This window comes from Apteryx rowi, unplaced genomic scaffold, assembly GCF_003343035.1.
Source record: "Apteryx rowi isolate R43461 unplaced genomic scaffold, aptRow1 scaffold_12, whole genome shotgun sequence".
NCBI classification, from domain to species: Eukaryota; Metazoa; Chordata; class Aves; order Apterygiformes; family Apterygidae; genus Apteryx; species Apteryx rowi.
The window spans coordinates 4037784-4065136 of record NW_020447419.1 but is presented as its reverse complement, the minus strand read 5'-3'; the positions used below and the strand labels follow the sequence as shown (position 1 = coordinate 4065136).

At 41.0% G+C, this 27353-nt stretch overlaps 1 protein-coding gene across 1 annotated transcript in view; it reads left to right on the top strand.

Annotated features, from left to right (window-relative positions):
* The window catches only part of PTH2R (parathyroid hormone 2 receptor), a 33454-nt gene extending 6518 nt beyond the window's left edge, over positions 1-26936 (top strand). The window contains exons 2-13 of the mRNA XM_026088043.1: positions 476-578; positions 4114-4224; positions 4310-4431; positions 5139-5236; positions 8940-9126; positions 10024-10177; positions 14063-14123; positions 20805-20871; positions 22215-22309; positions 23982-24120; positions 25696-25737; positions 26559-26936. Coding sequence (XP_025943828.1) covers positions 476-578; positions 4114-4224; positions 4310-4431; positions 5139-5236; positions 8940-9126; positions 10024-10177; positions 14063-14123; positions 20805-20871; positions 22215-22309; positions 23982-24120; positions 25696-25737; positions 26559-26936 — 1557 coding nt within the window. The remainder of the gene's footprint in view (positions 1-475; positions 579-4113; positions 4225-4309; positions 4432-5138; positions 5237-8939; positions 9127-10023; positions 10178-14062; positions 14124-20804; positions 20872-22214; positions 22310-23981; positions 24121-25695; positions 25738-26558) is intronic.
* The last annotated feature ends 417 nt before the right edge of the window (positions 26937-27353 follow it).

Sequence of the window (27353 nt, the reverse complement as noted above, 5' to 3'; positions counted from 1 at the left end):
TGTTTACTGAAGCTAATGGGGCCGGGTTCAAAAGCAGCATTTCTGCTGTTCCTGAAGCATCCACTTCTGGTCATTGATAGAAACAGGACACAGTTAAATGGAGCTTGATCTGAGCCATGTTTCTGTTACCTTAAGAACATCCCAGCAAGCAGAGGGGGTCTGGGAAGAGTTTGCCACTGCTCAAAGTCACTGAGTTGGGAGGAACCATATGGGGAAGCAGCAGCCTGTCTGTGTGAAGTCAGAATGGTCAGGAGGACAGTTGGGTATAAACCCTTTTCTCTTCCTGTGTTGGCTGACCTTGTCACTTTGCACTTTTATTCTTAACTTTTTTTTTTTAATTACCCTAGTGTGTATTCTAATAACATCTGGTTTTCTTGAATTTAAATTCTGTCCTTTTGGGGAAAGTCTTAACACAAATATCTCAAGACTGTAATCAAGTCATAACCTGTTTTCTGTGGGCTTTCCCCTTCATCAGGTTGATTCTGATGACATCATTACCATGGAGGAGCAGATTTATCTTCTCTTGGAAGCCAAAGTTCAGTGTGAACTGAATATTACCACCCAGCTGCAGGAGGGAGGTAAGATGCCAGATTAAGTGACTTCTAATTCTTATTCTTTCCCCTAAGAATTTTAAGATATCAAATCCTTCAAATATATCAGCTAACACAAAGGGTAAAGGAACTGACAATGGAAAGCCCTAGCTTTCTGTATTCAGCACTTGCTTAGGGACTTTATTATTGCATGTGTGTGAATGCAAATAAGAATGTTTTTCTTCTCATATCTTGAAAAGAAGAGATGGTTCTTCAGCCTGTGCTTCTGTGATCAAACTATGCAATCTCTTTAGCTTAGTGGTGTGGTTATTGCTTGAATTCTTTGATGCACCAGAGGTGTGTCCTTGCTGTCGTATGCCTGTTTTTCATGCAGCTGTAGAAGACCTAAAATTCTTTGGCATGTTTTTTTTTTTGGGTTGCTGTTATGAGGGTGTGTGCTTAAATCCTGGGAGTTTTTAGTCTGTGTCTGAAGTAGAAAAAGAAACCTAAAATGTCCCTGGAAAATTCATTAAAAACTTAATTTTCCCTGGCTTTACTACAGCTGTTCAAAAGGATACAATTCAGCTAGTTATGGACACTCTGGAACTGTAACATATAGGGACTAGAAAGAAGTAGAGTTTTCTCCTGCTCCCTGACAAGTAGGGCAGGGCAGCTCAAGTATTTCTCACCTACTGTTGTCTACCCCGTTCTGCATTTGTAGGTTTCTGTCTTGGCTCAGTTGTTCATACAACAGCTGCTCAAGTCACCAGTTTACAGCCCAGGATGGCCCATGGAAGGCCCATGTCAGGTGCCACGTTAGCAGCTAAGACACAGGCAGCTGAGATGTCCTTGTAGATGGTACAGGGAACCTCTGAGACACTGGCAGCACGGCCCAAACTGATCTCACTGCTCCTGCTGTTAGACACTAATGCTTTTTGAACACCTTAATTTAAAGCTGGTTCTCAGATGTCTGTACAGCACAACTACCATACCCTTTGCTGAAGGAATGAGGGGACTGAATATTTGACAGAGTTTTCCATTATCCAAAATGTCAATTGCTGAGGGTAGTTGTTATATGACAGCACTTATATAGTGTTCTTTCCTCTCTTTGTCAGTTGCTCGATGACTTCATTTCACAAGTTCTCCCAGTCTTTCCAGTTTCTTGGTTTGTGTAGGAATTGAGTTACCAAGTTTCTTGTGTGTACCCCCCCTGCCCCCAATCACTCAAATTACCTTACTATAATGCTGTTGATTTCACCAGCCAAAATACGGACTAAAGAAATGATTTCCTTGCATGTATTGTTCTGCAATCTTGCACTGGCAAGAAAGTTGCATGTCAGTGTTTTGTACAAGCCCAGTGTCTTACAGTGTATAACCCCACTTACATGCTTGAGCAATTTTCAAAATACTGAGAAACATTTGGAATTTACTAGAACAGAGATTCATGCTGAAGACTTGAGATATAGAGCAAAAGGATTTGGGGGAGAGAATAAAGTATATTTAGTCTTGCTGATATTCATTTGGTTTCAGTTAATTAAGAAAACATGATTGCCAGAGGTAACAATATGTATGTTAATAAAGTTTAGTACTAACCACAGTAAATCTGCAATAAATCATACTGCCCATGTCAACCACAATGACATCACTAGTAACACTAGCAGTATTTCAGAACTTTTTTTTTGGCCTTTTTTCTGAAGGATGCATGACCAGGAAGACAGCTATATTCGTGTTCCACTTTTACTATCTCTGAATGATACTTCTTAAAAAAAGGCAAACTGTTAGTCTTTGTCCTGGCATGTGGGAAACATTAGGAGAGGAAATATTAATGGTATTAATTTAGAGGAGATTAGCAAATCATTAGCCAATTTGTCATGCACAGAAGGTCACTTGACTTTTTTGGTTGTGCCAAATAATTAATCTAAACAGCTCATGTATGAAACAACTGTGATAAATGAACTACTTATTGAAACCTGTGCCTGCTGAGGGAATTACAGGTAAAAATGATATGAAAAAATCAAACTACTTATGCATGAGCATGGCAGTGCGCAAACTTGTTTGCCAAATGACAGCACAACAGAGATAATGAACCAGAATTTCACTTTTAAGTGCTAACCTGGATCAAGGATGTGTTTCTGTAAGTCCTTTCTTAGGAAAAAAATTAACTGCCTAAGTGCTATCCTAGTTAGTGGTGTGTGTGTGTGTGTGTGTGTGTGTGTGTACACACACTTTTTAAGGTGGTATACTTTTGGAGACATCCTTTTCAGGACAGTTGTTTCCTCAAACTTGCATTGGTAACTATCCCTCCAGCTCTTCTTTGTACGTAAATATTTCTAAGTCTTGCTTTCTTCTTGTATTTTTTGTAGTAGTGACTGTCTGTAGGACCTGAAATACAAGACATTCCAGCAGATTTTCTCTCTATTACATGAAAAACACAAGAATGCTGAAGTAACTTCTGATTACACTCAAGTGTATTTCATTCATAAAATAGCTTCCTTTATCCACCCAGAAAAGTCCTCTGACCTATGTTAAAAGAACGGGTTGTTTATCTGACAAGAATATGAAGCTTGTGTCTCTCAATTTTTAGAGAACTTGGGTATTCAGGGTCAAGTGTGGTTTCATTTTTCTATGATGGATGGCTCAGCATCGACAGCATAAAGACAAAACACCACCATGCAAATGAATGTAATTTTTTCATGTCAGATCAAATTAAAGATGCCTGTTTTACTCATTGACTTAGTGAGAATATCTAAATAGATTAAGGAGAGCAAGAGAAAAAGGTGTCTTTATGGGGCAGAGAAAAACATAATTCTGTGGTGGGAGAAGTCAAACCTGGATGATGTCACACTTGCCAGGAAATGGATTAAAAGAAGGAAGCACAGTAAAGTTGAACGCGCAGATTAGTTGCAGCAAGAGTAGAGGCCTACAGAAAACTGGCAGTTCACTTGCTCTGCAGTGTTTCCTTTGTTAGCGCTCCCCTGTATAGCACAGTCTTGACAAACGCTATGCTGATGACACCAACTAGGAGTCGTGGAATCACTGATGTTGGAAGGGACCTCTGGAGAGCTGAGCCTCTAGTCCAAACTCTCTGCTCAAAGCAGGGTCACCTAGAGCAGGTTGCTCAGGGCTGCGTCTATTTGGGTTTTTGAGTCTACAACGATGGAGACTCCACAACCTCTCTGGGTAACCTCTTCCAGTGTTTGTCACCTTCACAGTAAAAAAGTTTCTTACGTTTAAAGGGAACTTCTGTATTTCTGTTTGTGCCCATTGCCTCTTCTGCTTTCACCAGATACCACAGAAGAATCTGGCTCTGTCTTCTTTACTCCCCCATCAGGTATTTATGTACAATGATAAGATTCCCTGTCCCATGCCCTGAGCCTTCTCTTCTTGAGTCTAAATGATCCTGGCTCTCTCAGCCTCTCCTTGTATGTCAGATACATCACTTAATCATCTTAGTGGCCCTAAGCTGAAATATTTTGTGTCTTAAATAACAAATTTGAACTGAGCATAAGTGCATGGTAAAGCAAGATGCATCAAAGGCTTGTGTCTTACACACTCTTATTGTCTGTTTCTGCCCTTTTGTCAGAAGGAGACTGCTTTCCAGAATGGGATGGCCTCATCTGTTGGCCAAGAGGATCTGTGGGAAAAATGTTAGCTGTTCCATGCCCTCCTTATGTATATGATTTCAATCACAAAGGTACAGCTCCTGTAATTCTGGACTTCATAAGCAGAGTGAAGAACCTAACTGAACTAACAAAGCTTTGGGATTTTTTTCCTTTCAGGAGTGGCTTTCAGACACTGTAGCCTCAATGGAACATGGGATTTTGTGCAGAGCTTAAACAGAACATGGGCCAATTATTCTGAATGCCTTCACTTCTTACAGCCAGAAATCAGCTCAAGAAAGGTATTGAATTTTCTCAGGTACTGATAAAGCTACAGAGTTTAGATAGAAAGAACAGACATCATATTGTGTACAGTTCCTATTTTTTTTGCGTCTTTCCATATGCTGTTAGTGTGACTGACTTTATTGCATAAGTGAATGTGTTGATGGGAAAACAGTGGTTTTTCCAAAGTCACAAACCGTTGAAGAGACTTTGCTAACATAATGTAGAAGTGAGGGAAGCAGGGGGTACAATGAGCTTAAAGATAAACCTTATTCACTTTGAAATGCTTCTCACTACCATAAAATGGATTTTAAACACAAACACTAGCATTCACTGAAAAATCTTCAGTTTCTGTGGCTGTCAGCAAAAAAATCTCTCTTGTAAGTGCAATGTAAAGCCTTCAAAGGCTTCTTCCCTGATGGCTCACAGCACCAGAGGGCCAACTTAAAAAATAATCCTATGATATTTTCTTGAAGGCAAAATCTTTTTTGATCTAATTTGGCCAGTATGAGGTACCCTGATTTGTGAATTCTGCATGCTTTGGACTAGCAATTCTGCATAGCTTTCTATTGTGTAAGGCTACTGTAAAGGGAGTTAAAGCAGATGTATAACCTGCCAAATAAAATGTGTTTTAAGAGCTCCTTGCTTTTTAAAGGAATCTGGTTTGGTAGAGACCATGTGACTTCTGGTGCAGCACTTGTGGAAATGGTCCTGTTTTCTTTTCCAGAAGGAATTCTTTGATCGCCTCTATGTAATGTATACTGTGGGATACTCCATTTCCTTCACTTCACTGGCAGTGGCTATTTTCATCATTGGCTACTTCAGGTAGGTGAGTCAGTTCCAGCTGTAGAGTTCCATTTCTCCTTTTCCTTTGTAAAAGAAGGACACATTCTTTCCTATGGGAGTTAAATGCTTGATCCTTTTTATGTCTGAGATGCCAATAGGATACTCTGTATATGGAGTAGTATGTGTATGGAGTAGTTCACTGCAGACACTATTTTTTCTTTCTTGAAATACTGTTATAAAAGAATATATTTGGTCTGTTCAATCTGCCAGTAGCAAGGATTTGTTACTTTTCAGAACTGTGGATGGTGAGAGAAATGAGCTGGATGTTTTTCCAAGTTTATTGGTGTATTTCACAAAAACGTAATTTTAATATGGCAGTATGGACTTGTCCACTGAAGTTACTGCATCCTATTGTGAAGAGGGAGGCATTCAGTATTAGATAATTTGTTATTTGGGTGTTTGGTTGTTTTGTTTTGTTTTTTTTGAATGGGGTAAAAGAAAAACCCATAAAGCAGAAACTGTGTGAACAACATCCCAGATTCATGAGACTAATCTTCTTGACTTAGAGACAGATAACACTGAAAACTTCTGCTCTTCAGTAGCTGCATTGTGAATATCCCCACTTGCAGAAGGTGAAATTATAAACACTTCCTTGTATTTTCAAACTTGGAAATGTCAGCAGTCAGGCTGTAATAAATCCATTTTTCAGAGGCTGTCAAAATCAGGCTGGTGGATATAAATGTTTTGCAGTCATGTTACACTAGCAGATAAATGGTGAGGGAGCTGAGGCACTAGAGCTAATAAAGTTACATCTGTCTCCTTGGCTAGGCCCAAATGGCTATAAGCTGTGTTCTGCACGCTCTGCAGTGGAGGTGATCCGCAACCACTCTGAAGCTGTTGAGACCTGTTTGTATAATACTGAGTCTGAGCTGAAGCATCTTGCTGCTCATCGGTGCCCTGTTAGCACAACTGCGTGGCTTCCTGACTGCTGCCGGGGCCTACCTGCATCTGCATGTCATTGGTACAGCATTCTTAGGTGCCAGAATACCTCACTGAGTGGCATACAGGACCTTGTTTTGGGTGTGTGGATTCCCTCTGCGATGTTTGGGGAAAATTAAGTGGCTCAGAATGAGTCTTGAACAGTTAGCGCTCTGAAAAGGTGATGCATAAAGTTAACATGTATGTTCTGAGGTCTGAAATCCTACTTTCCAGGAACCATCATGTTGGACAGAGAGAAGCATCTTTGTTCTTTTTGCATTGCCATCTCTGAAACTTCTCCGGAGCATACTGTGCTGTGGAGAATTGAATTGGGTTCAAACTTGTGCTGAAGACAGTGCCCAGACTCCCCCTCCTCTTGGTGAACTTGCACAATGCAGAAAAATTCATGGGTGCTGGTCCGGAGCAAGAACAAATCTGTTTCTGGGCATGTTCCCTAGGAAACTGGGCAGAAAGGAACAAGCTCTGTTTATGCTTAGAACTGATAAGATACAAGCTAATCTCTGCTGAAAACTTGTGGGATCAGGTGTAGTGCAATGCTAATACAGAGTCTTAGGCCTTTTAGTCGTCTTGGGGTGCTGGTTGACTTGATTCAAGCTTCCGCAGAGTGCACTGTACTGATTTTTATCCTCATTAGCCTAAAGCTCAGGCCCTTTTTGGAGGGGTGTGCATGGGAAATTTTCAGATCCTAGCCTCTGTTTCAAAGGCTATTTATTTTACTCTGAATGCTCAATGGATAAAATGAGGCAATTGTGGATGAGCGCAAAAAAAAATCTGCTTCAAGGCAGCTGGGGAACTCTCTTCAAAGTACAGGTCTTAGGCAACTGCTGAGGGATTAACTGCCTGAGTTTTGCCTACATCTGACTTTAGGTGCTTCAGTGGGCTTCAGGCAGAGGAGATCCCAGCCACCAATCCAATCCAGAAAGTCTCAAAACCCCTAAGACTTGCTGGGAAAGAGTCTTCTCTGAGGGACTGTAATCACAAACCAGAAAATCTGTTAAGACAGAGCAAGGTGGACTGAAATCCAGAGCAAATGAAAACATCTGGCAGATCCTATTACTTCCCTGTACAATGAGCAGAAGTGAGTCTTTTCCAGAGCAGAGTGGTTCCCCAGTCAGTGGAAAGAACTGAGCCTAAAACAGGTAGCATGCGTGTCCTGTTCTGCAGGTTAGAGGTGTCTGTCTCTGCTGACTGAATATGGAGCTGTGGCAGGTATGTTAGGTAAACTGGATGCCTTCCACCCAGGCCATGGACCTAAATTTTGGTGAAGCTGTCTAAGCTAGCACCTTGATCCAGAAGCACGCTTGATCCTTGAATTAAAGAGAACAGCCTTCATTTATAGGAGTGGGGCAGAGGAATGATGGTAGCAAAAGTGTCAGCCAGCCGATTATATAAACAGGGCTTCTTGAGTGCTGCTGCTTGCCTTGTGCTGTTTTGTGATGGCTTCCTGTAGATGCATCGGAAGCAGTAGATTTGAATGCGGCTGTGCATTCATTCAGGGGAAGCTCATCCACAAGAACAGATAGTTTCCACTCTAATGAGAAGCTGCATCAGGGTGCTTTTATATCCTCACTGTCAGGTCATTCTCAGTCTCCCAAAGGACCATCGTTACTGGTATTGACTCTTTAGGAAGCTTAAATGAGTTGGTCTTGTTAGATGGACCCTAATAGTCATGAATTCTTGGCAATTTTCACTAATTGAGAATGAATCTTGTTTTGTTGATCTTCTGGTTACAGTAAAGCTCTACTTCCTTGCTTTAAACTTTCAGATCACCTAACCCTTGGCATCAGAAAAGCCAGTGAGAATGACACAGGAGATGTAACATATTCACTTGAAATGTGAGCAAATGAGGGGTTTTGGAGGAACAGCAGGGAATTAGGCACCAATTTTCCTTTCCAGTTGAATGGAGCATGCAGATTCCGTAGCTTCCAGGCCAAAATACAATTTTATATCTGAAATAGTCAGTAGAAAAAGTCTCAGAATGGGAAACTTAATATCTTGGCATTTAGATCCAAATCTGTGACAGTGCAGCTGTTTGCCTTTGAAAGGGAGGCTAAAGTTTTGGGGTGAGGAACAGCAGGAGGTGAGTGGGAAGTTGTTTTCCATGCTCAGTTTTACAACCTCCTGGTAAAGTATGCAGACATGACAATCTGAAGCTTGTTTTTGCAAGCTCCCCTACTGAAAAGTTAACGAATGCCTTGTGGTCTTTGAGGTATTCTGAGTACTTGCCCAGAAGAACTTAGAAGATGCATAGTTTTTGCTCTAATAGTTTTACTCTTAAAAGAGGAAACAGCTACACTTGCATGGTCCCTGTGTGGGCTGTGAGCTCTGGCATTCAGTACAAAGCAGTTGGAGTTGTTGGTTAATCTTGCCCTTGCTGAACTCCGTGGCAATCTTGTTAGACAAATCTTGCTCTGCAGATCACCTTTGCACTTCAAACAGCTGCTGCTTTCTGCCTTAACAGAATTCTGATAAAAATGGGGAGGTTATTTACAGAGAGATCGGCAAAACAGAGCTGACTCTAAATCACTTTAGCCAAAGCCATCAGCATGATAGCCCACAATTACAAGAGACTGCAAATCAGCCTTGCTGGAGGACCCTCTTTATTTTGCCATTTAAATCTCATTTTTCTTGTTGGAATTTTATCAAGAATTCCTCAATTCCAGGTTTTGCAAGTGTCCTTGGAAGTATTTGTTCCTTCTTTTTAATAGTTTTTTTTTTTTTTAAACAGACTTTCTTTCCACAGGCGGCTGCACTGCACCAGGAATTACATCCACATGCACTTGTTTGTCTCCTTCATGCTAAGAGCTGTCAGCATCTTTATCAAGGACAAAGTAGTGCATGCTCACCTAGGGATCAAAGAGCTGGACTCCCTACTGGCAAATGATCTCCGAAGCATTACAATAGCTCCTTCTGTGGACAAGTCAAGATATGTAAGCAGTATTTATCATTGGTGTTAATGAGCATGTTAGCTAAGTTGTTTGTATGTTAAGCTGTACTGCTTTGAAAAGTGGATGGAAATGAGTAAGGGAAATTAGATCAGGCTTTCAGGCAGTGTAAATCCATAGTGGAGAACTTGGTCTGTTTGGAAATGAGATGAAGATTCTGTGAAGCATCTATATCAGGTGGGCTCTGAAGTCCCACTTTTGAAAATGAGGCAAGGGCTTTAAGCTGTAAGAGTTGGGTTCCTAAAGCTATCATGCATTTTCCAAGGGTTTTGGATAATGAAGGCAAGAACCAGTGCCTAGTGAGATGTTTTTTCAAAAGCATATAGATGACGGAATTGAATCAGTCTGGTACTTCTGAAAATTCCCTTAGATTTCCTTGCTTCCATCTAAATATCAAGATTGAAAAAGTGGGACTTGGCTTGTGTTGCTTAGGAACTATACTTGAAAATTGCCCCCCCCCCCCAAATGTCACTGCTTCCCAGCCTATGCTTGTCAACGATGGATTTGTAGTACTGAGGATGAGACAGTCTCTGTATTGCTTATTTGTGAGTTGCCCTCCTGATGTGACCACCTGTGCTCAAGTGAAACCTGGTGTTGCAGCAGCAGGTTGCTGGAGGCTGCACTGGCACAGTAGTTGTGAGGCTCTGGGCAAAGCTTGTGTAGAACCCCCCTGCACAATGCCTTTTAGGGCTGAGCGGCTGCGTCTTTGCAGGCTTTCATTTGGTCCTCCACTTCTCCTGAAGATATAAGAATAGTAATACATGGGAGCTTGGTTCCTTTAAATGCTACTGTACATAAGACATGACAGTCTCAAAGCACTGGTGGTACAAAGACAGGTTGCTGTATTCTGTCTTGCTAACTCATTATAGTTTTGCTTGACAGGTTGGGTGCAAGATTGCTGTAGTGACGTTCATTTACTTCTTGGCCACCAACTACTACTGGATCCTGGTGGAAGGCCTCTACTTACACAGCCTAATCTTTGTTGCTTTCTTTTCGGATAGCAAGTACCTCTGGGGCTTTACCTTGATAGGCTGGGGTAAGGCACCTGGGTTTCTCTTATGCCTTTTTTGAGGCAGAGATGGCTTTGGGAATGCACCCTCTCTGGGTTTCAGTGCATGAAACTTTAAAGCATGGCTGACTGGGTTACATTATCGTCTCTGTCACTGGTTTCCTGCATGGCCTTCTGCATGTCAGCTAGCTTCTCTGACCCACCCTGTGAAATGGTGAGAGTCCTACATCTTGAATTTGTGGGATGTTGAGATCAGAAGCAAATCCTTCTCAACCATAGCACAGGGTAAGAATATACTTTGGGAACTCTGTAAGTTAAACTAAGAACATGTGCTCTTAAGTGACTGGAAATGTCCTGTGCTCAGTCCTCTACAATTGCTCCGTTGGTGATGCATGTCTCCTTAGATCACTTTGTGTCCTATTTTTGCCTCACCGTTGACACTTCATACCTTGTTTTACGTGATTTCGAAACAAGATGCTGTAAATAGAGGCTTCCTTATAACAAGTACCTCTGGGAAAATATCTGCATCAATAGGTGCATATGCATATACTGCAGTCCATAGTCCTCTTTCAGGGAATTGTAGCCTGCCTTTGAAGGCTGGTGGATGTAGTAATTGATTAGTCCTTTCTCTTACAAACTGACAGAATCCCATTTGTTTTTAAAGGTTTGGTCACTTCAGTTAATTCATGCTTGAGCAGGCTTTTTAACATGTTCTTCTAGCCATCATATTGTGATCTTGCTTATAATTCATGATCTCTGTGTTCAAATTATAGAAATGCTTGATTTGTACCTTCATGGAGGAAAAAGGGAATGTTTCTGGTTTTGATAGTTTGTACTCAGTCATGGCTCTACATAACATTCATTTACTCTTCCTGGTTTAGAAGGGAAAAAAAAATTTTTTTTTTCAAGTTGGATGCTTTTTTAGGAAAAACTCTAAGACAGTGTCTAAATGGAGTTTGCTTGATATTTCTTGCATTGAAAATGAGTAGAAAAGTAAGTTTTCCATGCTGTAAGAAATTCTGATGCTTCAAACCTTGATTTTTGTTTTTTGTTGTTTTTTGTTTGAGGTGGCAGTCTTTGTTGTTGCAAGAATCTTTCTTGCTTTTTGATCAAAATATTGGTATTACTGAACCAAGAGATCTGAATTGATCTGAAACATCTGCTTTGGAATAACTTATTCTTTTAAGCTGCATCTTTCTCTACTTCGGCATTGCTTCAAAGAAACAGGAGTTCAAGTAACTCGGGTATTTTTCGTTATGGACCAAATAGTCTAATCAGATGACTTTTTTTCATCATGTGATCATCCACAGGCATGTGACTATCTCAGCATGGGCTGTGATTCTCCAGAAGAGAGAGACTGCTTCTCTGTGGGAAATAAAGTGGATAGGTGGACCTCAGGCCTGTTGAGCGATGAGTAAAGGAAGAAGTGTATTCCTGTCAAATAGTTGCAATGAGATAAATACCCAGATCATTAAGGAGCTAGTGTTTGTGTGAAGATTCAGAGCATGCTTTTTGTCCTGTTTATGGGTGTTTACCTCTAAAAGATCAGTTATTTAAGTCAGCCTTTGAGGGTGAAATCAAAGCAACAGAGGTTTTTATTTGACTTTCACATCACTGTTTGCTGGATTTTTAACTGGGACCCATAGTTCTCTTTCCTTAGGCAAGAGCAACAGCTAGTGAGCAGCTGGAATTAAAGAGTAATTTCTGTGTGTGGTGATCTCCAAAGTGGTGTGCATGCAGGTCGTGTTTGTGTTGTCCTGTAGCATCCCTGTATAGCACAGTGAAGGCTAATTGAGAATGCACAGCTGATGTAAGGGCTTTGGAGGCTCTGGACACCCTGTTTGCAAGCGTAACTGAGTACGAGCCCAGCGAATCCCAGGAGTCTGATTTGCAGTGCCTGTGCAGAGCAACTGCATTGCATGTGAATAACACTTTTGGCTCCATCATTGGACCTAATGCCCGGTAGTTGTGGGGCCACTCCAAGCTCTATGGACCCGACTTTCAGGGAAGGCTTGTAGAGTGACATGCTTCTCGAGCATCCTCAGGAAGGTGCCTGCTGTCCTGTGACCAATGAGATCAGTGAAGTTTTTTCTGGCTGTCCTCCCCTTCCCTTTCTCATAGGTGTGAACAGATTGCTTCACTTGCTGATCATTCTCAGTAGTTCCTTGATAAGCCACCTGTGGTGAATTCAGCTGGCAAATGTTTTGTTCTGTTAAATAGTCATGTGTGACAGACAGGAGCAATGTTTCTGGTCTCAGTGTTGCAGCATCCCCAGGAAAATGAAGGATTCTTCTCTTATCCTTCATTCTCTAGTGCCCATCTCTACTCAGTTCCTTTCTACCCTCCTGGCATTTTCTATTTGCAGTCTACTACTTCACTGATTTTGAAGGTATTGCTTGGGATGAATGAATCTGGGAGCATTTGTTCCAAGGACAAACATTCAGGCATCACTAGAAATCAGAAAGTATCTTCCTTCTCTGCCACTGCAAAAGGTTCAACAGGACTCAGTGTGACCAAGTGGGGCTTATGATATATCTAGCCTCTACAGAGGAGATAGTTTCTAAGAATGTGCAGGCTTTCAATGAGACTAGAAAGCATATTTCTTGGAATAGTGAAGCTGTTGTAGAGATAAGCTTTGTCCTTTTAAAGCTTAGATTTTTTTTTTTCTTTTAAAAAATGCTGAAGAACTCAGTGTGGTACAGTACCATATTGCTGCAAATAATTCCTATACCTCCGTATATGGATTCAAGTGCAGTCACATAACTGATGCCATTTCCATTAACTCAAGGGAGGAAGTAATTTTCATTAGAACTCCAATTTCCATTGCAACTCTACTCTAGCTACATCTGTGCAAATGTATTACTCTCCTGAACCTTTCTCATTAATCAGAGTTTTCCTACATATTGCATCTCAGAAATCAGAGCTTTTTGAGCTGATAAGATTATGAAACAGAAGTATTCTCCAAACTGCTGTATTTCCCTGGCCAGTGTTCATTTTAAATGTTAGTGTTCAGTTTTCAGAGACATTGCTTCTCACTGTGGCCCATATGATCCATCCATGTACAGTTAGCTAGCATGTGGTTCCATTCCTCTCACTCATGCTATTAACACATGAAGTAAAGGTTGGAGTTTTATGCTAAATGTGTACAAGCCTTGCTCTGACTAAAGAGCTCCTCTGCCAGTGGGAGGGGTAAATGCAAGTTTCTATGAAAACTGGAAAGTTAGGTGGCTTTGCATCTCTCACTGACGTAACAAATATTCTTCCTTCTTTCAGAGACGTTGCAGCTGAAATTTTTTGTATTCATTTTGCTGAAGTCAACAGCAAAAATTGCCATTAAATTTAATGGGAGCATCATGGGGTGTTATATTTGTCCCTGACTGTTGTTAACCTTGGTTTAAGTGGGTCTTTGTTCTTTCAGAACCAAATTGACATGACCAGTTTACCTTGCATACTGGCAAAGAGCTGGGAAGCTTTGTGATTTCTGTGTTGGGCTGGGCGGGCTAAAACCACAGAAGCATTTTCTTTAATGTGATTAAACAGTGAAATTGGAGTCTGAGAGCTGATAAGAATGAGTATGCTCACCAGCATCACTGATTTTTTTTTTTTTTTTTTTTTTTTCCCCCTCTAGGTAAGATTTGTTCCATGGAAATTTGTGTGCTCAAATTTTCAGAAGTAGCTATACTTTAGGACTGAACCTGGGTTGATCTAGTTTTTAAATGCTGTTTTTTAATCTTCCTGTTGAATATTGCATTTGGCTTACCGATAATAACTTTATTTCCTGACGGTGTGAACTTTTGTTGAAATAGTTGCTGTCCATTAAGACAGGCACAAAGTTTCTTTTCTGTCTGCTTAGTTGTCACCCTGCAGGTGACCCTGTTCTAACAGCTATCCATTGACTCTCTTGTGTCACAGGATTTCCAGCTGTCTTTGTTGTAGCCTGGGCAGTGGCTCGTGCAACAGTAGCAGATGCAAGGTAAGCAAAAAAAGGATGAAGGAGATTTGGTCTGCTGTTGCTAGCAGCAGTTGGACTTGTTTCCATCTTTCAATTTCTGCGTACTTTGTCTAGCACCTGCTCTCATTCATACTTACCAAAATTGTTACCTTAATCCAAAAGGTGTAACTTGTTCTATTGTCTTAGTGATGGAAACCTGAATGGAAAATAAAAAATAACAGGTGTCTTTGAATAATTCAGTTGTGTTTATTGCAGGGAAGCATGGTTTAAGATGGTCACTATTTTCTTTAATATCCAGTTGGAAAGTTAACTTCAATGGTTATATGGCTGAAGAAAAGATAATCCCAGAAGGATAGGTGGTCAGAAACCTGCCCCTAAGTAAACTACTGTTTGGCCCCTTTGTACCTGAACTGGTGCCCAGTATGCATGGCCTTCACCAACATCAACTCTGTCCCTAGGAAGCCTTTCATAGTGACAGACTATACTTCCAGCCCTGGAGTATAGCCTGCATGTGAACAGATCTAGTGTGCTGCAGGATGTGATTATGGATCCTGAAACCCACCTCATTCGCTTACGCCAAGGTTGTGTTTTTGATGTTTATCAAAGGTTGTGACAGCTTCCATTAGTTGCTCTGGCTGTATGTTGGTGTCAGTAAATTCATGGTACCAGCCTTCAAGCAGTGCTAGATTTGCTAAGATTTGCTTCACTGTAATTTTGTGGAACTTAAGTGCTTTAATGATTTTCTTGTAACTGTTTTGGACAATGAACTGAACTGTCTTTTCTGTTTAAGAATCACTTCTACATACCTTTGATTCCAAGGATACAAAAGTATCCCTGTGGGATGTCTGAAATGAGAAGGGGAGAGGGAGGCACTAGAAGGGAGAGGCAGAAACTTGAATAGGGCATGGGATGTTGAAGCAGTTCAGGCGTTTGCTTTCTTGCTCTGTGGAACAGCAGGCTGGAACCAAAGATAATGCTTCTTTGAGAAGTTTTCAGGTTAACAGGATTGTGTTGAAGTCTTTAAAGGGGGGAATTCCAAAACTAACAGGCGTTTTCTGTGGCTGTAAATCAATCCTGCGACTAGCCATCATGACCAGCATTTTTCGAACTGCTATCCGTTCCCGGCCCTAATGTTTGAGGGAGGTTTCGAAGCTTTCCCTCACCCCTCCTTCTTTTGTTCTAGACTTAGTGTGCCTTATGGCTCAAACATCGTACGTACCGGGACTTGAAAACTAAACATTTGCCCGCAGCATAGTCATCTGTCCGCCTTGTTTTTTTTCTCTTGACTTGTCTTTAATGTTAGAATTGCTAAATAATCATTAGACTATCAAGGCAGCTGTTTTTCAGATGCAGTGAATACTGCAAGGATTTACAAGGTATGATATTATACCATTCCCTGCTTTAACATGCAAGAAATGATTCTTTCCTTTTCTCCTGCATATAAGTGTCTAAGGCTGCTTTTCGTGGGATGCCATTACTAACAAAAGTTTTCAGGCAATAGCAGTGGTTCAATGCAGTTTATTACCAGGTATCAATTTTACAGTTCATAGGTGCATGCTGAGGACCCAGCGCTGGATGTGTTTCCTTACTTCTAAGAGTCTTGCAATGAAGTGTACTTGGACAAATATATGAGTGTTGTGACTCCAAAGGACTTTGAATTACTGGAGTATGTCCAGATAATTGTCTAAAAATGTTGGCTAAGGGTCTTGGCTCATCTTTCTGCTGCTCTGGCCAAGGAATCTGTAGGTGGTTCTGTCAAACTCTGGAGTAAAGGCAGACCCTGCAAAATGCCAACCACTGTTCCTGGGAGGATCTGCAGCACTGTGATTAGGAAGGTGAGAAAGGGATGCTTTCCTTCCCCAGCTGTAGGAATGCAGCTGAAATGCTCAGCTCTGTGGGCAGTAGGGAGGGTCTCCTGGAGAGGATTCAGAGCACTGACTCTTCTGCAAAGTGCTCCAGAGAAGATATTTTTCTCCTTTTGACCATTGGTTATGCAGGGAGTCTGTGGAAATGGCTGTCCTTATCTAAGCAGTGGGCATGGATACTGTCTGCTCTGAGCAGCCTGTTATGCCTCCCTGTTTATTCCAGTGCCTTCAAAAAAGGCAGACTCTAATACTGCATTTTCCTCTCCTCTTCTTCTCTAGCCTCCTGGCCAATGAAATTGGCACCCTTATCCCAACTTTACCAGTTCTCAGGCTTTAGGAGCAGGCTGTGCTTAGGAAAGCACCACACTAGGGCTATAATGAGAGGAAGAGTGCTCATGTAAGCCTTTCTTGCCTTATTGGGGTGGGGTGTGTAAAAAGGACTCAATACTGAGCTCCTTTGCAAGGGAGGATTGGGGCAGTTGTTACGTGGTGTGGTTGTTATACTGTCCATGGAGAAAAGGTTGCATCTTACCACTGTGTTTCTAGCCACTCAGCTACCTGGTCAGAGGGGTAGGAAGAAGGACTGCTTTTCTAGTCAGTGCCTGCAAGAGTCCTGAGATCAGGACAAATGGGTCTTTGAAAACTTAATGTGTAGAAGAGGAGCCCTGTGTTGCTCTAGCTAACCCCTGTCTTGGAGGCATGTCAGATTATGACAATGTCATCATATGAAGGAACCTTGACAGGTGACAAAACCCTAGCTTCACCACAGCGTATGCAAGCAAGAGTAAAATAAGCTGTTCTGTGAACAGTGGGGACAAACCTGCTTTGGCTGTGCCTCTGGCTTGAACTGTGTGCTGATAATCTAATGAGGACTGAGCTAACATCACCCCTCTCCCTAAGCATAGTTGCTCTGAGGGTCTCTTTTGTCTAGCAGCCTGCCTTCAGAAAACATGAAGAAAACATAGCATCCTGGAGCCTTTTACCCTCCCGTTTTGGCTTCGCTAGAACTGGCCAAAGAATTAGAGGTTATTAGTGGAGATTGTGAGAAACACGGGTACAGTTTGATCACATCAGTCTTGTTTTTTAAACAATTAATGCTTTAAAAAGTCTTGGAACTCTCGGATCTTTTTGATGCTTTGTAGTGAGAGCTGTTGCACTTGACAACTGTAGTAACAAGGCTGTAAAATATGAGGAGGCAAGTGAAAAATCTGATGGACCAAGGAAAGGCAGAGACATCTCTTAGGAGAAATAAAGAACATCTGCTGCTTTTATGTTCTGACCTGTATGAAGCTTTGAAGTAAATCTCATGTAATGAAAAGTACCTGTTAACTTTTACAGGATGCAGTAATAGAAACTTACCTTCACTCTTCGCTCATATTTGGGTGTCAGTCACCGTTTTGATGTGACATTGGTGAAAGCAATGCCTTTAAAAATGCCATCTTGAGTCACATCCAGATGTCAGAGGGAGAACTCTAACAATGCCAAAGGCCTGAGTCTGCAGCCCTAGTTAGGGATAGATTTGTGCTTCTAGACAAGCATATATGTATTACCCAGCTGATGAAGGTACATCTAACTTTCACAGAGCTGTGTAATCCTGTGTGGAAAGGCAATGCTTTGAGTTCAAGATCTCTTCCCTCTAGCAAAACACCAGCAAAATGCATCTAATATGTCCTTGCAGAATCTGTGTCTTGCCATGCTGCTTTCTAGAGTTAATGTGGGAGCATCTCACCTTTTATCAAAATTGGGATTACAGTTAAAAACTTGGCTATCTCTATTTCCAAAAATGTCAATATGTAACACAACTGAAAATAAAGAATACTTGACAGTGCAGATGCTGTCTACTTTGATTGTTAAAAAAAGACCATAAACCAAGGCACCAGCTTTTCTGTAAACTCACTTGGCTAGGAGCAAGGGTCACTGATAAGTGAAATATAAGGGACTTTATATTGCCCTTTGATAGGGAGCTGTGGGTGAGTTAGCACAGATGCTTTATACTGTTTGCATGTTGCAGAGGCTTTTTTTTCCCTCAAGACTTGCTAGACCTAGTTTGAGTTGATTATCTTTTTACCCATTTTCTTCCTTGTGCTCAGATGTTGGATAACAGTTGGTAAGTGTTGCAACATAATTGGGCAAATATTGGAAAAATGTTACCATTTTCAGGCATACTGCCATGGCTTGTAGTTTTAATAGAGAGGAATTGATCCTGATTTTGTGATGTTGGTGTATATACAGAATCACTCCACTAAAAAGTACATCTCTATGTCCATCTCAATGTAGCATGAGACAGTTGAAATTTTTAATGCACAGGATATGCTTCCCCTTTCCAGCTGATAAATTATCCCAGGATGTTTTCCACCTGGCAAGATTGGACCCAGTATAAGACAGAGTCTGTGGTGAGATGATTTAGATAACAGTGCTGCTGTGTTCCACTGGGCCCTACATCAACTGCTTTGTCAATAAGAAGTACTGAATCATGACTAAGATTTTTGGGCACAAAGCCTGAAGTTTAAAGAGCTATGTTAAGTAAGGTCAGACAGAGCGATCTACAGCACTATAGCACATACTTCTTAACTTGCTACAGTCATAACAAAGAAAGCAGCCTTTTTTTATGATAGCTAGGACACTAAGAAAAGTCAATTGCAACTGTTAGTTTTGTTGCATAAATCAGTTCATATGCTCAGATAACTTTGCATGCACAATCTGTGGACATTTTACAAGTTGGACAACAGAGTGTGGCTATTTCAGAGAATCCAAGTGTGAGGTCGGCAATCCTGGAGATGGGAAGTTGTCAGTTAAGTATGTGGTTCATGGACTGAAAGGCTTAAAGGCCTCTTTTGCTGGAGCAATGTCTGTTAATTCTTATAGAAAATAACTGCTCCAAAAAGGTGGTTTTCTGCTAAGACTTAGAGGAAGTCAGAAGAGCGTTCCCCCTGGCAGTTACAGAGTAGTCAGCTGTCAACTTGAGCCTGGATGGATGTCACCCACTTCTGCATGTTGCTCATTCAATTGCAGTCAAAAACAAACAACTTTGAGGGGCAGCAAGCCATCAAACTTCCTGCTCAATAAATGACTCTGCTCTCTAGGGAATCCAGCCTGGCTCCTTTAAAGAGAATTGCATCCTCTTGAAATAATGTGGAAATGCAGATGCATTTAAGGAAAGAACACCGATGTTTAAAGCCTCATTTTTAGAGGTGAAGTTTTAAATATGGAATCCCTTTTGGAGGCACAAGGGTGCATGTTTTGATTTTGTTTTGTTGCCCCCCCCCCCATGCACACTTTAAGAGCTGATGGCTAAAACATGAGCTCATTCTCAGCCTGACTTTTTCTTTAAGTCGGGAGACAGACGCCAGATGAAGATGCATTTTTCCACTGTTGAGCATAGTTCCCCGCAGAAGTCCCCTGCTGTTTGATACTTTCCAGGGATGACTTGGCAGCCTCCCTGCTGAGGCTCAAAGCTGTGATCTTATCAGCACAAGCTGCTGTGAAGCATTTACCATCTTTTCCCATTGAAAAGGAGCTAAGGAAATACTCCAGTCTCTACTAGTTTTTAATGTCCAATTTTCTTTCAGTGCTGCATCTTTTTGTGCAATACAGGTTCATAGGAAAGCAACATCTTATGCAATAGTTTGAAACATGATGCCCTGTAGTAATCCACTGGTACCTTAATGTTTTTTGCCATGTGCATGAGTACATGTCGCTGTCTTGCTAGTGACAGCAAAAAAACCTCCAAGGCTGGATGGAGAGGGCAGAGGTGCAGGGGAAAAAAATGGAGGATTGTCTCTTAGGGATGTAGCATGAGAAAACAATCCTGATGCTGAATGTACTCTTCAACCCTGAAGAGCTGTGTTGCAGGAGCAGAGCCAATAGGGTATCCTCACTTGTTTAAAGGAGTTTGGTCTGAGCAAAGTTTSCCACTGTTGCCCTTGAATACAGTGATGTTTAGCAGCAAATGTTCATTAAGTTGGAGCTTAGGCCTATCTTACGGCATGTATTCAACTGTACAGCAGTATGACAAGCAAGTGCATAGCAAATAGTCATGTCATGCCTCTTGTCAAAATGTTTGCTGATTCAGGTCTCACATTTGTGTTTAAAGTGGTTACGGAGAAAATCTGTGCTCAAAAAGTCTTTTCTCAGTGAACTGTGCAGCAAATAAGGGTTGTGTCATTTGAGTTTGTCTTTTTGGGGAATGTTAAAGAGACAAACTCTTATTTCCTCATTGTTTATCAGAAACTGTCAAAACTAGGCATGGTTGCTAATACAATATTTCTCCTTTTCCCTCTGTTTCTTTTAATTACCAACTTAATAGTTTTTTTTTTTTTTCCTCCCAGTGGCTTGTGGTTGAAGACTGACTCAGAGAGTGTGTTTTCCTAAGGTGTTTTTTTGGTTTTTTTTTTGTTTGTTTTTACTGTTTTAAAAATAACCTTTACATTTGTCTGCAGACAGTGGAGAGCTAAGTTTTCCAGTGGGGCTCGATTCTGTTGGGGGATAAAGCTTTAATGCCCAGTGTGCAGATAGATTACTTTTGCTTTAGGAATATTTAAGAATGCCAGCAAGAGATGACACCAGCAAAAAGGAACTGCCTGTCTCAGTGCAAGACATCTGGGTTTTTTTGTTGTTGTTTGTTTGTTTGTTTGTTTGTTTTTTCAAAGATGATAGCATAGACTTTGCTAATACTGAAAGAACTTATTCTTCCTGAGATTTTTGGCTAACCAAACTGGGAAGCACACTATTTCCCATGATTTTCCTGATGAACAAGGCCTGTTCTTGGCCAAGCTTTAAAATAATAATTTGCTTATTTATGTTGTCAGTAACTTTTAGGTTTCTTTTGCAATTGTAGGTGCTGGGAGCTTAGTGCTGGAGAGATCAAATGGATTTATCAAGCACCAATTTTAGCAGCTATTGGGGTAGGTTTTATACATGTCTCGGTGTTTTTTTGAAGTTTCTTGACTTTGCTAAGGGAAAATTGTGGGAGATGAGTTTTGTAAGGAAATGATGGGACCATATTCTGAAGTACCTGAAGAGGCACACTTAGAAATAAGGCGATGTCTTTTGTTGCATCCAAATTATGGAATAGCCTGCCCACATTCTTTATCAGTTCGTTGCACCCAGGTTACAGAATAGGTCACTTGAATTCCCAGTGTTTTTTTGCTCGTAGCAAGATTTTGAGTATAAAAAAGAATGCACCATGTTTGTAAAGCTGAGAATTAGTTTAAGTGAAGTCTTAACAGTCTAACCAAAGATTTATTATTAGCCCTATTCCAATGATCTTTTGGTTCAAATTCTGTACAACTTAAACCTTCTAGTATCTACTCCTCTTTCTGGTCTGAAGCTCACCTTGCTGTGGTTGATAGCTTCAGTGTGTGTTTTTATGCATGTGCACGTGTGGGTGTGGAGGGTGCTTATGGTGAGTCATCAGCATCCTGAGTCCTTTGCCAGAAGGAGTATGGTGATGATTTCTTCCTTTTAACTGTAGGATCTGCTTGGGGTCATTTTTAGCTGTTTGCTAATACACTGTTCACTTGGCTCTTTCTTCATTGATCTGCAAGTCCACATTATATCCAAATTCGTTTAGTATGTTGTGGTTTGTTCTTGTGGTGTATGTTGGATGCTCTTACCACAACAACGTTCTCACTAGAGATAGATGAGTTGATTACTAGAGTGTGATGTGACACAGTGAGGTGGGGTAGTGCTTTGAAATGCACGTACTGAATTTGTATGGTATATTAATGCAGAATTACATGTTAAAGGAGTTCTGCAGGTAGGATCCAAATGCTGTCTTCTTGCTACAGTAGACATGAAACAAACCTTTCTAGTCTATTGTATTCCTCTTCGTTTTTGCATCTGTTTACCACTGCAGAAATACTTATATCAGAATGAATTGTTAAGGACTATGCTATGGCTATAGTCAGGAAAAAAAAAAAAAACCCTCCCCCTCCACACAGTTAAAATTTCCTTTTCAGAATAGCCTAGTGCAGGGATTTTAGGAATTTTATTGATCAGAGCTCACCTTGTATATGAACATGAAGGCAGGCCTTATTTATTAGTCATTTCTGGCTGTTTGAGAGGAAAGGCATAAGTCTGAAGAAACAATACAGCACAGGAATGGCCTCTTTTAGCTGGTAAGTGCCTGTTCTTTGAGTTTGCTGTTCTGCAAAATCTCTTCTGTATACTGAAGTTTGCAAAAATACTGTCAAGATTGCTAAATGTGTTTTGTTTCTTCTCTTTGCAATTTTTCTTTGTTTTATAGCTGAACTTCATTTTATTTCTGAATACTGTACGGGTTCTGGCAACTAAAATTTGGGAGACGCATGCTGTTGGCTATGACACAAGAAAGCAGTACAGGTACATCCTCTGGACAGGATTTTAAAGACTAGGTCTCTAGTAGTTCTGGGTAAAAACTTCTTCAATACAGGATGAGTCATGCAGAAGCCTTCATAAAGGGTGAATCAGCTTCATGGTCTAAATACAGTTTCTGAGGAACTTCAGGGTTAACTAGTCTCTGTGCTGTAAGATCTAAAGTGCAAAATCTTAACCTCTTTGCTGTAGAGGATGTGGTATTTCTTGCACTCGTCCTGTTCTACCAGCTGCTAGAACTTTGGGTATTTCTAAAGCTAAACTAAACCAATTTTAGGACTATAACCACAGACAAAAACTCTTGTATGATTCTTGCAGAAATGTGCTTTCAGCAATTTATTCTTCCCTGATGAAAGCTATCAGCATCTCTCTGGATACAAGTCATTATGTAAAGCTTACCTCTTTCAGATACCCAATAGGAGTGATATGTCCTACCAATAAATACATGTTTTGATGTATATATTGAGGGAAATGACATGGTGGTCCTTCAGTTGAGATACTGATATTTCGCTTTTTGATTCTTCTGACACCAAATTTGCAACTGTTTCAACGAAGTTCTTATCAGAATTTAAGAATGTATTTTAATAGAATGCTGGAAGAAAACTCTGTATTGAGGAATAGAGTAAATAGGTGGGGAACCACGTTCACAAGCTATTATGTGTTAGGCAAGGAAGTTTGCCAGCCGCAGGAGGGACTAGACACTACTGTTTTGAAGGGATAGCGGTAGGCATGTTTCACTGAGAGGTTTTGAGATCTCGAAGAATCTGGTCTCTGCTGTATCCCAAACCATCTTTGGTATGCAGTGTGGTCATACTCCACAATATAACTTTCTTTGCAAAGTGGTTGCCTTTTGCATTCTTTATAATCTCTCTGCTAATTTTTAAAACCCCTCTGAAGAGGCTGTTCTTCAAGTTATATCCAGAACATGTCTGCACATAGTCTTCACCTTACTTGGGAGACAAATGTAGATGGTTTGTGCTTTTAACTTCAAGAATTTCAAAGCCTCTTCCTCATTGAAATTCTTATGCTCTTCAGTTGATTTCATTTACTGCTTCCCTGCTGACGTTTTTCCCTCTGGAAACTGAAACCCTTAGTTACAGGTTGGTATGTTTATCTTCCATTTAATTTGAACAGAATCAACTCACGGTCCATTGATTCAAGGTTATTTTCTGTGATAGGCTGTCTATCAGTATTCTCATTATTTATTAAAACTCATGTTCTGTTTCCTCTAGCTAAATCCTCCTGAAGCTCATGAGCTTTTAGACCTTTCAAAACAAGTAAAGAGAACTATTGATCTTTGACGATAAAGTGTAGATGTCCCCACAGATCTAACTTACTAGTGATGCATTTGTCTGCTTCTGCACAAGAATCTTTAACTTCTAAATAGTTACTTAAGGATTACCAGCTAATGTAGATGGAGCTTGAGCTGAGGTATGTTTAGAGAACAGAAACAAATCTAAATCTTCATGCTTTGTTTTAGATGTGTTGTCTCATTACAAAAATACTTTTTGCATTGGGAAAATGACTTGTTGCAAGTACTCTAAGAGGTCAGTATGCTGAGAGTGGAGGGGGATAGGAAGAGACTTAGCTTAAATACGTGGTTTCCTGGGGACAACCCCTCCTTAAGCATATAAAAAAGGAACTCTTATCTTTCTTGCAGGAAGCTAGCAAAATCCACCTTGGTTCTCATCCTGGTCTTCGGCGTACACTATATTGTCTTTGTGTGCCTACCACATACATTCACTGGGCTTGCTTGGGAGATCCGCATGCACTGTGAGCTCTTCTTCAACTCCTTCCAGGTATGCAAGGCAGCAGTGGACTATGTTATCCACCAGGTATTTTCTATTCTGCTCTGGGCCCTGCTCCTCTGCAAGAATTCACAGCCCTCTGTGCTATAGTGCTTCTGTCAGCAGTGTATTGTCACCTGTTCTTCTCGAACCTAGGAGCAGCAAGAAACTGGTTATTTTATCTTTGCTCAAGGTGGAAGAGGAACATGCTGTCTTTGTAGGCAGTTTGCCACAAACAGAATTATGGCTTTGTTACTGTGTGTATTTTCTTTAGGGACACAATTAGCATGTGGTGATACCATGTTAGTATGCTGGCCTCATTTAATGAGCTGTACTTTGCAAATTCCCTGATTTGAATCTCTTCTTAGAAACATGCATTATTATTTTTATTGTGTCTCTAACCCATGCAAGTCTGGTGTAGATGCAGGGGGACACTTGACCCACATTGTTCACTCTGCTTTGTGCAGCAGATTGGACCAAGTTATAACATTTGCAATCAGATATATTGAGTCTCACTCCCTTGTATGTTCTTTTAAAGTCCTGATAGTACACAAATTCAATACCACATCTGTGGGTTGGTTTGTTTGTTTTTTTTTAACAAAAGGCATGCATTAAGATGGGAGTCTCCTCATTTGCCCCTGAGAATTTCACTTACAGCAAGTAAATGATATTTATGAACGGGTTTAAGTATTGAACATCTGAATTTGTATTCTTCTCTGGTGAGGGTCTTTCTTTATTCCTTGAGGAGATGATGGCTCCTGGCTATGGTTAGGGAATATGAACATTTCTGAAGTATTTTTACACAGTTGAAGAATGTTAAAATGTAGCAGTTAGCTATCCTTACTGATTAAGTTTCAAGTCTATAAATTGTTAGAATTCTTTAAGGGTGAAGGAAGGGTAAGCACATCTCTGGAAGGACCTGCAGGGAGAAAGTGGGTGCATCAGGAGAAGCTTATCCTCGGTGCCTGTTGTCTGGGAGAGACAAAGAGGACAGCGGGCAGTGCCTGCAGGCTGGTTCCCTGTAGGGTATAAGCATTCGGTACTTTTTAGATGAAAGAATCATAGGCCCCTATGAGAAATGGGAAGCCCTTGCAAGGGTCTCACTTTAGACTGTGCCCTTGCTCAGTCCTTCCCTCCTGCTACCTGCTCAGAAAGCTCTAGTCATTGTCACTTTCTGCAAGTGGTTGTTCCTAGGAGCCATGTCTCTCTATTAGCTGTAATGGGGGTTGGCAGTTTTGCAATGGTAGTGTTACAGACTGTTTTGCCCTCTCATGAGTGTAGGTATGTCATTAGATGCTCAGTAAGAGCAGGGTAGTGCTGCCAGTCAGCAAAGGGAGTGCTGCTGACCTCTGGCTCAGGAGGGCCGGGGAGCTGGAACATGGTGAGGTGAGGGTCAGCTGCTGCCTCTCCAAGTAGCACACTTACCAGCTTCTGGTCCTGCTGACCCTGGTGTTCTAACATACTTCTCTAGGTGCAAGTAAAATAACAGATTTAAAGCCTTAAAGGAATTTGCAGATAAAACTAGGAGGTTTAAACTTGACAAACCTTTGCATGTGACAGTTACATCTTCTCCTTTATTATCCTCAGGGTTTCTTCGTTTCTATCATCTACTGTTACTGCAATGGGGAGGTAAGTTTTGAACACAGAATTATTGGAGTGGACCTCAAAACCTAGAGCACTGAGTAACAGAGAAGCTGTTCTAAGAAAATAAAGGGAAATGTGTGCAAGGTCCCTTTCACTGCCAGAAGCTATACCTGGCACGGGAGCAGCCCCAGCCAGAATGAGGAATTTATGACTGCCCAGTCCTACTTTGGTATCACCTGTGTTCCAGAATGTGACTAGTAGATTGAGAGATGTGGAGGCATACAGCTCACTTAACCTTTTTGTAAAATCTCTGCTTGGTTACAGAACAGCTACATCAGTTTGTACCTGAAACTTGCATCAGGAATAGAATAACTGTGGTGCAAATAATGTTTTCTTTTGTATTTTGAACACTGTTGAAATAGCATCGTGAGAAAATGGATAAAAAAGCAGGAAACCAAAAAAAAAAAAAAAAAAAAAAAAAAACCCACCTTCCAGTTATCACTGTACAGAGCGACATGACACAGGGAAGAATGTCTGATCTGTCATGGGAGCGTTAACAATTGAGGGAGAGATTCTCCTTATTTGCTCCAGAACAGATTGCAGCAGTGCCAAATGAGGTACCATATGACAAACTAAAGGGACTTAGATCCAGCCAATAAGTGATGACATGTCATTGGGCTTTAGGGTCTTGTAAATGATTTTGTGACTAACAATACTTTGTTAAAGAACTGATGGGATGTTTTTGTAGGCTGGGGGTCACTCATGCAAGGGCAGGGGGGGTTCAGGTTGATGTTCTGTAGGGAATGTTGTTCAAAGCTTCTGCCTGTCTTACCTGTACTTTTAGATCTGACTTTTTCCCCTGGTAGGTTCAGACTGAGATCAAGAAGACTTGGACAAGGTGGAATCTGGCTGTTGACTGGAAGAAGACAGCACCATGTGGCAATTACAGATACGGCTCTGTTCACACCCACCTGACCCATAGCACCAGCAGCCAGTCACAGATGGTGGCCAGCTCCCGTTTGCTTATTTCTAGCAAAGCCTCCAGAAATACCAGTAGGCAAAATGAGCCACATGTGAATTTGCCTGGGTATGTTAGAAGCAACTCTGAGCAAGACTGTGTTCAGCATTGGGTTCAAAAGGAAGGTGGAGAGAAAGAGCTGGATGATGCCTCTCTGAAGGAGACTCTTATGCTTCAGAATATCACTACGGAGGGGAGCAGAGGAGAAATGGAGGAAGGGCTGTGAATGCTCATGGCTGTTCATGGGTATGACTGACATAGCACAGGGTGAATCATCTCATTGCATGGGATAAAAAGTACCAGTCTGCTTTCTTGAGCTGACTCTGTTGCCAATGGTGCTCAGTTTACAGGAACTTCAGTTCTACACACTGCTCTTGACTAAGCAGAATGGTTTCTAAATTGCAAGTGTTGAAACCACAAAATGAATTCTTCTCTCCAGGCTTTGTATACGATAACACCAATTATTTTGACATTGGCATGTTCTTTATAGACCTACAATGCTTGTGTTTTACTTCAGTGTTGGATAACAGAGACATCTTCTGACACTTTTAGTAAATGTTTTGGGGTCAAGGAACAGTGACTCCTGCATTCCTTTTAGAGGAGGAGCAGGACAGACACTGTGGCGTGAATATAACCAAAGGGA